The sequence below is a fragment of the Rhinolophus hipposideros genome, assembly GCF_964194185.1.
Source record: "Rhinolophus hipposideros genome assembly, chromosome: 23".
Lineage (NCBI taxonomy): Eukaryota > Metazoa > Chordata > Mammalia > Chiroptera > Rhinolophidae > Rhinolophus > Rhinolophus hipposideros.
Window position 1 is genome coordinate 24,522,450 of NC_138069.1, and position 10,426 is coordinate 24,532,875.

General features: G+C 45.1%; 1 protein-coding gene across 2 annotated transcripts in view; it reads right to left on the reverse strand.

Moving 5' to 3' along the window:
- The window catches only part of GLRA1 (glycine receptor alpha 1), a gene marked incomplete at its 3' end in the record, with an annotated part of 73,137 nt that extends 63,009 nt beyond the window's left edge, over positions 1-10,128 (reverse strand). For both annotated transcript variants that reach the window (XM_081035393.1, XM_081035392.1), the window contains exon 1: positions 9,271-10,128. In XM_081035393.1, the coding sequence (XP_080891519.1) occupies positions 9,271-9,326 (56 nt within the window). In that variant the 5' untranslated portion in view covers positions 9,327-10,128. The remainder of the gene's footprint in view (positions 1-9,270) is intronic.
- Positions 10,129-10,426: the final 298 nt, after the last annotated feature.

Below are 10,426 nucleotides of genomic sequence, written 5' to 3' on the forward strand. Positions count from 1 at the left end.
GGGCTTGAAAAGGTCTTTGGTCTAAGTACTAGAGATCAGCAATTTAAAAAAAATGTAAAAACAGTCCAGAGATTACGCTGTCCTTCTTCCTGACCTCCCAACTCAGTCACAAATTTTCTCCCATCATCCTTGGACAAATTATAGAACCTCTTTATGCTTCAGTTTTGTCACCTTTAAAAAAATGGGAATATAATAATAATAATATTTACATCTAAGGACTTCCGTGGGATTATGAAATGAGGCATATGGTTGTTAGCACAATACTTAGCATTCAGTAAACACTCAGTAAATTGTACTGGACATTATTGGTGAGTTGTTGCAGTCAAGCCTGAGATGGAGCCTTGTGAGGGAGGGAAGAAGGAAGGGAATGGTCAGGAAGAAAGGAATGTCTGCGTACAGCATCTGTTAATACAAAAGATGGACATGCTCTGTGCCCCAGCAGTTCCATTTCTTGTTCTTGTTACCTGCCTGAAAAAGTCACATGTAGTCACAAAGATGTAGGTACACTGTGATTTCTTTTGCAGCACTAATTACAGTGGAGAAATTAGAAAAAATATAAATGCCCATCAATAGGTGGATGGCTGGAAAACAATGGGAGATCTGTAACATAAAATGCTTTGCAGGAGTTAAAAGAATGAGGTGGAGCTGTATGCCTCAACAGGTAAAACTTCCCAAGACATGTTGATACATGAATACAACAAATTACAGAGTTAAATGGGCAGTACGATTCCATGAAATAATAGTGTACATTTTTCAATTGATAGTATATGTAGTTTAATAATTTTCCATATATATTTCAACATGTGTGTATAAATATTGAAATATCTATAGCACTATCATTTTGTGTGTGTGTGTGTGTGTGTGTGTGTGTGTGTGTGTGTGTGTGTGTGTATAAAATCACTCCTTAAAGAAATAAAACCTGGGAGGGGATTTTAGGTTTAAGTCTAGTATTAGAATTAAAAAAAATGAGATTGTATGCGTATATTGTACAATTAAAAATTATTAAGAACAAGAAAGAAATACCTGTCTGGCTGAGAATCAGAAGGAAATGATTCTGTCAAACTAAAGCCCTGATGGGATATTCCCAGCTCTGCTCTCTACCCCTACATCCTACTGGCAGAGGGTGAGGGCTATTAGCCTGATATCTGTACCAGCTCACAGGGGCTGCAGCTTTAAGAGAAATATATAAAGAGGAATAGATATACAACATAAAGGGTTAGGGATGGATCTCTCTCTCTCTCTCTCTCTCTCTCTCTCTCTTTCTTTCTCTCTCTATCTTCCAGCTTTAAGAGGAAAGAGACAGTGTGGTCAGCTAGGAGGAAGGAGATCTGTATTTGAATCTTGGCTTTACCCTAAGATTAATAGCATGGTCTCAGGCAAGTCACTTTTCTTCTCCAAGCCTCAGTTTTCTCAACTCTAAAATGGGGATAGTAACCCCTGTTTTGTATCTATTTTTAAAGGTGATTGGGAAGCTCATGTGGGATCGTGAATGTGAAACACTCTATAAAGTGTAAAGTGCTCTCGTAAGAGAGGACTGCAAGTCTGCCTGGCAGTCAGGATTCCTCTGGAGCTAGGGAGTGTTGCAGAACTGAGCACATAGCAATAAACACACAGCTTTCGAAGGCTGAAGATCGTAGCAGTTACTTTATTTGATGTGTAAGATGCTAACGAGCTTTTGCAGAAAGGACGATAGGTCAGAGGGGTAGAGAAGAAGGAAGGACCTTTCTGAGGTAAGGCTGATGGTGGAATGGGGCAGCATCCTCTGCACATTTGCGAGTGCTAAGGGAAGTCTCTAGTTACTCAGGGCTGATAGTGCGCACAGGACTACTAGTCAGTGCGATCACCCTTGGAGAAAGCAAACACAGATTCCCTCCTGATCCCTTGATCTCCCTCCTCCATCAATCTCCACAGACTCACTGCTAGGAGCATGGCCCCTGGTGGCAGGATTCAAAGCCCATTTCTCAGCTGCTCCTTCCTTTTATCCAGCGGCACACAGTGGGAGTTCCCAGCTGTGGGAATGGGGGCTTTGGGTACACTAGGGCTTCTTGGCATGGGAGAGCTCCCCAAGGAGCCTTTCTCCGGGTGCACGGTTCTGTTTATCAGGGAGAGCAGTGTGTGTGAAGGTTGAAGGAAGGGAAGTGCAGTGGCAGAGTCCAGGGCACACGAGCTCTACAGATGGCACGCAGGGGAACATGTCCGGGGGATGTGCACAGTGGGGTAGAGCTTTGGGAGCTCTGCTGTGCTCTAACCTTGAGGAAGCCACTTTTCCTCTCCTCATCTCAGAATAAAAGGGCTGATCTATGTCTGGGCCCCCGGGCAGAAGGGTTTGGAGCCTTGCTGCTCCCATGTTTGGTCTACTAGAGCATCAGCACCCCCTGGGGGCTGTTAGAAATGCAGGCGCTCAGGCCCCACCAAAGACCTCCTGAGTCTGACTCAGCATCTTAATGAGGTGCTCAGGTGATGCAGACACACACTGAAGTTTGAACAGCACCGACTTAGAGATTCTTGTCAGCATTATAGTTTCCTGGGTCCCCATCCTGAGAGATTCTGTGTCAGTAGTCTCGTATGATGGTGGGGAAATGTGTGTTTGACAAGCCCCTCCCAGCTAGATTGGAGAGCCGTTGCGTTAGAGGACTGCCCTATGTCTTCCTGATTCTGGTGGTCCGTAGGCACTGAAGGAAAGTGGGATTCTCTGGGGGTGAAAAGGTGGGAGATGGAGGATGGACCTTGTGAGGAAGGCAGCGGAGGTTGTTTAGGTGCCTGTGGGTGGCCCAGCATATGAGGCAAGAGAGAATGCTGCCCATTTCGTGGCTAGGGTTCATGTCTATCAGCAGCGCCCTGTTAAGACGGTAAACTCATTTAGCAACGGACACTGAAAAACAGCCGAATTCAAAGGCAGAGAGTGGTAATCTAATTGCACTGAATTAGCCTCGGGAGATTCGGACAATATCAATTTCGGAACACCACAAAAGGATCTTTATAAGGAGTTTCAAAAGCGTTGGGGCCTCAACCCCCCTCATAAGGGCTTGCATTACAAAGAGTAGGCAGTGTGCGGATAAGCCCCTCTTCCGGGCTTCTCAGGACATTGTTCCCTTGGAATGAATTTGCTGACCGGCCCTATGGTGTTTTCAGTTGTGTGTCAGGCTTAACCGGGAGTCAGTGCAGGAGAGACAGCAGGAGTTCAGGGCTGAGAGGCCTTCCGCCATGCAGCCTGTCCGTCCTGTGATTACCATCCGTGCCTGTGGACTCGTCTATGGACCAGTGCCTTTTCTGGTGGTTCTTCTGGCTCTGACATTCTCTTATTCTGAGGTCCTTCTCATGGCTGAAAACCAGGCTTTTACATAACCAAGGTGATTTCCATTTAATAATCCTTGGTCGCATTGTGTGTGTTTGTGTCCCTTGCCTTATTTATTCATTATCCAATCTATTTTAAAGAAGAAAAAGTTACGAGTGAGTGTGTGTTTATGGCATGACTCAGAGAACTGACAAGATCAGGTGGTAATTTGGGAAACAGGAAAGGAGGGGACATAAGTACTATGAAGATTTGTCTCTGACCTGTATTTCATGTACGTTTCTGTAGCAAATTACAAACTTAATCCACAAAAGCAGCTTAAATTTCTTCTATGTCCTTCTCGAAAGGTAGACTTTCAGTCTCTGCTTGCATCCCTCCACTGACAGGAACCCTCACTACCACTGAGGCAGCCCATTTCACCATTTGACTGATCTACCAGAAAGTTTGAAAATGCATTGATCTAGAATTTGTATATGCATATTAAAAAAGAATCTATCAGTGTATTCCAGTTCTTCTCTTGGAGCTCTATAGAATAAATCACATCGAATGTTTTCCAAATGGGGTCCCTGTGTACCTAGGGGGTTCATGAAATAGTAATTTCAAAGAATCCAACAAATTGCATATTTACTTCTGACAAGGCTCTACGGCCTCACTAAAAAGCATCACGTGTCTTTACTTTTGTTTCTTAGGGCAACTCAGTGTGGCGACATTGCTTATCTCATGATGTTCAGTATTTCTGACAGTTATGTATGCCTTTGACTAATAATGGTAAAGAAAATAAGTTAATGATGGATGGGGCTTGGAAAACAGAAATTTTAAAAGATAGCCTTTATGTGGGAGAAAAACCTAAACAGAATCCCCGATAAAAGGATAGAAACCTTTGGCCTCTTTCTCAGGCCACTCCCGTCAGGAGGATAGTTATCAGGCATTATGTTTTGTCATCATACGAAGTGTTTCCTGGGGAAACTGACATATCTATGGGACCTGTCAATAAGTGTTCCTAGGTTGGGGTAACTCCCAACCTAGAGAAATTGTTAGTGAGGTCCTCAATCCTCTCAGAACTTGGAGCCTGAATATAATTCATTGTTGCAATTTCTCGTCATAATAGAAATATGCTGATAGCTGTACCCAAAGCTGTTCTCTTATGGAGAAGATTGGGAGAGTGTAATTCTTGACTGGCACAGCTAAAAATTATTTTAGACAGTGATTTGCCAATTCCCTTCATTTTATAGTGAGGGAAACTGAGGCCAGAAAGGTCATGTAATCCTCTCAAGGTCACGCCACTAGGTCAATTCTGGATCCCAGGTCTCCTGCCCGTTGGGCCAAGGCAGCTTTACCTAAAGCAGCAGAAAAACCTACAGAATAGCATCAAGATGGCCAGGCGGGAGACAGTGCCATCCATCTTAAAAATCATTTTGGCTTCTGCCATCTGATGAAGGAAATAAAGTTAATGACGCCCACAGAAATGTCGCAGGCCGTGCGCACAGGCTGTCTGCGGGGAGCTCTGCCTGCCCTCTGAGGAAGGAAAAAGGGTTTTAATGTAGCTTTAAAGGGAGCGATGTCTCCCCTTTCTGCAAGGACAGGGACTGTGGCATCTGCTACCTCTGTGTGCCCTGCAGAGTGCCTAGTTTTGGACTGGACACATAAACACAGGATAAATAAATGCCTGCTCAAGAAACGAAGGCGGTGTCAGCACTGACGCAAATTCATCCTGGGCCTTGGAGGGGCTGGGCCTGTGTGTGGCATAAAGACCTTGTACGAGGCTGGAAGGAACTTAGAGATGTGACAGTCTGTCATTTGAGTTGATTGGGAAGAAAACTGAGTCTTCCCAGTGGAAAGAAACTTGTCAGAGCCATACTGCAGGAAGGGAGCAGAGCTGACTCGAGAAGGGGGCTCTCAAATCATAGCCTAACTGCTCTTTCCACTGCACCACATGGTTCCAATCTCTTTCATAAGGTGGTCTAAAAGATAGATTCCCTAAACATGCCCCAAAAGGTCATTATCAGTTTTGCAAATATGCAGGAGTTACGTGCTGCTTCATAACTTCATTTACCAGCCTAGGGTCCTTGTCCAAGCTGGTCCCATGGGAATAAAAGACATGATGTTTTCTCTTTCTCAAGGTTCCTGAGCCCACAAAAGAGGGTAGATTTTGATTGGCCCTACTGCAAACTTTCCCAAGGGGCTTCTTTCCTTAGGAAAAAGTCCTTGACCCATTTCAGAAGCTCCTAGACACTGCGCAGTGCCCCAAAATGCAGCAGGTAAGATGAGAATACAGCTATGCTACCAGGAGGAAAAGGTCCAGGTGGTCATCTGCCCCTCTGAGCAAGTTTGGAGACTGGGACGCCAGAGGGGCCACTTCAATGGAAAGCTCATGTATCTTTCAATTGGGTGGTTTTTCAAGACTGAGATATGAAACAGTCTATTTGCCATGTTCCGTTCAACCCTAGGGAGAGTAGGAACATCTTCCCTTCAAGGTTTTGGCGACCTTTCTTAGCAAGGGAGCGCCATATATTCAGTACCATGCCCTGTGCAAGGAAACATCTACAGGGATGGCAGATGGAAGTGGCGCATAAAGAACAACTGTCATCTTTTTGGAAAACTACCCATGTGTTAGACTTGGTTTATCGCCTCTGCCTTTATTCCCTTCTCAGGCACAAGCTAGCTTCTTTTTGCTTCACTGGAGTGCTTCGTATGTTTCGTTAGGGGCATTTTCTCATGGAAACTAGACTTTCCTCCTCATTATAATTAGTACCTCAGAACAGCAGATGAAATAGTTGGTCATTCTATACTAGTGGTTCTCAACAGCAGGAAATGTTGCTCCCACCCCCTGCCACTCCCTGGATTTTTGGCAGTGTCTGGAGAGATTTTTGATTGTCATGGTGTGGGGCGGGGGTGCCACTGGTGCCAAGGGTACTGTTAAACATCTTACAATGCACAGGACAGCTCTGATGACAAAGAATTATCCAGTTCAAAATGTCAATAGTGCTGAGACGGAGAAACATGGTTATTTATCATGGGTCTCTTTGGGTTACTCAGAAGGTGAGAATATTTTGGGGTCACCCTGGTCCCTTGCCAACCATAAGCCATCGTAAGTGCTCTAGGAATCAAAGCAAGTTTCCTTTGGCTTGAAAGGAATGTGTTTCTACCATAAGACACATATCTTTGCCTATTATTTTTGACCAGTCTGCGTGTAAAGCCGCATCCCCAGTTGAATATAAACAAAATTTAGGTTATCGAATCCTAGAATGTCACCCATGGATTTCAGACCCACAGGCTTTTAAAATATCAGAACAGGGACTTCAGCCAAATCACTTCCTTTTCCTTATGGGGGCACAGCTGATGAGCACTGCAGTGCTGCTTGTCACCCAGTACCCTCATCTCTCTCCCTCACAGCTCTTTCTAAGTCCTCAATTGTTCTCTGTGTTGGCACCGTCTGAGATTTCTGCCTCATGCACTCTGATGGTTTGGTTTGTTTTGCTGTCATAATTGCCATTTCACTGGTTAAGTGCTGATACATCAGCACTTCTGTTATCTCCTTTGCTTTTCTAGCCCCCAGATTCCCCCAGCAAGGTGAGCAGCTGGCATCATTTAATCCTAAGGAGTACCTGGGAGTCTGAGATGATTGGATTGGCTCGTTCCAACATGGTGCCTGTCCCTTGGGGGAAAAGGGGTTATTCACATGGAACCTTCTAGGGAGCTGCCAGTCTCCACTTACCCCCACATACATTCTATTGAGCCCCCAGATTTTAATGCTTCTTTATTTTCTCCTAAAATTTAGCAAATGACAGAGTTAGAAATGAAAATGCCAATTAGACAAAGATACTTTCCCTCCTTATCACCTTTTTTTTCCCTTTCCACTTCTCTGAAAAATTGCTGAGGGCATTTCCTTAGTTCAATTCTTGTTTTTATGATTTTATGTTTCAGGACATTTCTGAAACAACATTTACCCCTCAAATGATGTAGCCATTCCTATATTTCGAAAAGTGCAATGGTACCAATCCCTTTCCAGCTCTCCATAGTTATGACTCTTGTTCCCCTATAAACACATGGAATTATATCCCATATCCATTATAGCTCATGTATGCCTTGACATCCGTAGGGAAAGGAGGTGAAGACTGATGCTTCCTGATAGGCCACCACCAGTTTACTTGAAGTATTAACATGGGGGATTCATAACCTTATCAAAATGATTACAATGGAAACCTTTTAGATTGTGTCTCCCTTTTGTCAAAGACAACGTCTGGGAGAAGAAAATCAAGCATTACATACTGTTCATCAAGAAAAAAAGGAGTTTGGGGAGGGTGATGTGCTTGGTTTTATTAATTTGCTCTTTAATCTCTGTGGTTCAGTTCTGTCTCTGTAAGCCAAACAGAGAATCGATTTGCATACAGATGTTACCCATTCCACAACATTTTCAGTTCTATGTATGTATGCAAGAAGGGAGTTGATATTGTTAAGTTAAGAGGATGCTTCCTATCCTTTCCCCCACAAAATAGCTACATTTCACTAAATTTCACAAGGCCCTGGATTGTTGCACTTCTCTATTCTGACTCCCTCACTATTTGCATTCTGAGCTGTGGGCAGGACTGTGGCCTATCAAAGAATTATTTGAACTGGAGATTAGAAGCTTTAGCATTGGGTATCTCAGAGAAGAAAAGGGGTCTTGTTTTCATCTCAACAGGAAGACATGAAGGAAGGCTCACATATAGACCTTTATAATATAGGGGGAGGTGTCATTCATTTAATAAACCAACCAATGGATTAGTCAAACCAACAATATGCAGAGTACTCTACAATGTAAAAAAACCCAACAACAGCAACAACAAGAAACCCCAAGAATTATTTGCTGGTTTATGATAGGAGAGATTAATATTTGGTGGTTACTTATTTTAAAAAACCTAGAGTAGGTTTTTCAAATTACTGTTAATCCAATGCCATGTAAAACATGAGAGGCAGGCATCTAAAATGAGGAAGATTAATGATCCCTGCAGGTCATGGAAGAAGAATAATTTTTTTCAATTTATATAAATGGAATTTATCATAACCATCTCTGAAAAGGGCATGATTCACCCACTTACAAAAGGACTATCTATTTCAATGCTTCCTGAAGAGGTGATTTTTCACTTTTCACTTCTACTAACATAAGAATGCTAAGCCTGTAGGCAGAAAATTTTAGCCTGGGAGACAACTGGTGGGGGAACTCAAGTTATTGAGTTAGGGAGAGACATAAAGTAAGAAACCAAACAAACAGGAATTGCCTATCAGTTGAGGATCTTCAGCTAACAACACAGAGTTTGGAAAGGTGAATGGGAGAGAGGAGAGAGCCAAAGTTTCAGAAGGGAAATGTTTCCCATAATCTATTTCTAAACAGATCCGTTCTGGACCCAAGTTGAGGGCTTTACAACCTGAGGTCATAACACTATTGTTTCCAAGCACTAACCCTCAGCAACACTCCCCCGCACCCCGCAGAAAAAGAAAACAACAAAAAAGGATAGAAAATAAAATGTTGTTCTGTGTCCAGCGAGTTCGAGTGCAACCTTCCCCGTCACCGCTAGTTGTCACTTGGCTCCCAGACGGGAGAGCTGAGATTTTCGGCACTGCGGTTTGAGAGAATGCAGTCCTAATTAAACTGAGTAACTCCTAAAGCTTCCCCTTAAAGTCCTCAGCTGAGTGAAAGCCAGTATGCAGGGGGGCTGGGGGCCAGTGATGAGGCAGGGGTGTAGTAGGTGGAAGGACAAATAAATCACAAGAAACAGACAAACAGTGCCCGAGCAACGACTGTCTCAGACCTCCACGCACAAACCAGACACCCTGCGGGCGGGGTTTGGGGGGGAAAACGAGGGGGGGGATGGAAAGACCCGATTGCAGCGGTATACAGCACCCCCACCCCCCAAATGAAGGATCACGGAAAGAGTCAGCCTCCGTGCTCCTTTCCCCCATTTTCAGCAGAGCTATGTGGTCAGTAGAAAATTGCATACCTGAAGAATACAATGGTCTCCCAAAGGTAGAGTCGAAGAGTATTGAAGCTGTACATTTTTCAGGTCCTTGTGCTTTGTAGTCCACGAGTTATGGGGGCGAAAAATGTTTCAAATTGGCACTTACAAAAGCAGCGAGCGCTATGGAAAAAAAAAATAATCCAGATGCTAAGGGGAGGTGGGAAACAGGAGGGGAGGGAAAGCCCCAGGGGAAATTGGAGCGAGGGGGCCGTGGGTACCACGGACAGCGGCAGCCGCGAAGCGTTTCAGCACCGCGGAGAGCGTCCAGCCCTGCTTTTCAAGAGCGCGAAGAGTATTGCTGTTTGTTAAACTCCAGCGTGTCTGTTGGCTCCCTGCGGCGCCGGGGAGGCACGTTTGGGGGTGGGTATATTTTCTTTTTTACCCCCGTTTTTCTGCTTAAACGGCCAGCTCCATGCAAAGAAAAAAAAAAATCTTCTGTGGAGATCAGAGCGCTGGCCCGTTAGATTGAGCGAGCATCTTGGGTAGAGAGAGCAGGGCTTAATACCCCTGGGCTGGCTTGAGGGGGCTAGGGGCGCGGGGAAGCGATTGACGGTGATGCCTTCAGTTAAATCCCAGAGAATGTGCCAGGCTGGCGCATCGCGACCGAGTCCCAGAATCTCGTTCCCCTGCCTGCGTGCTTGTCTGCTGTCGCCTTGCGATTCCTGTTCTCTGGTCCCCGCCGAATAAGTTATGATCGCTGCAGGAAAGGTGTCCCATTGCTCAGGGCTGCAGACGTGAGAGAGCTCAGGGCAAGTTTCAGGGGCTGCCAGGGTCCATGGCGAACCCGCGGGGCTCAGCAGTCCACGGCTTCAGATACATCTCGGTTTTCTCAGCTCGCCCATCTTCCTTTGGCCAGGACTCCTTCAGCGCTTAAGACTTTCTTACTGCATTAATTTAACAAACTGGCGGTGTGGGGGATTGAAAGGGGGCGGGCGATGGCCGATGGGAGGGGGTGGAGAGGGGAAAAAAGGGGGGAAAACTCCTTAGTATCTTCAAACCCTCCCACTCGAGGTGCTCATTGGCCCGCGGCAGCGAAAACCAGATCTTTTCCCGGTGTTGGGCCAATTGCGGTTTAGACTCTGGGCTGAGTTTAACGCTTAGAGTGCTGGAGGAGACCCGCATCTCCCCTCTGCTTTGC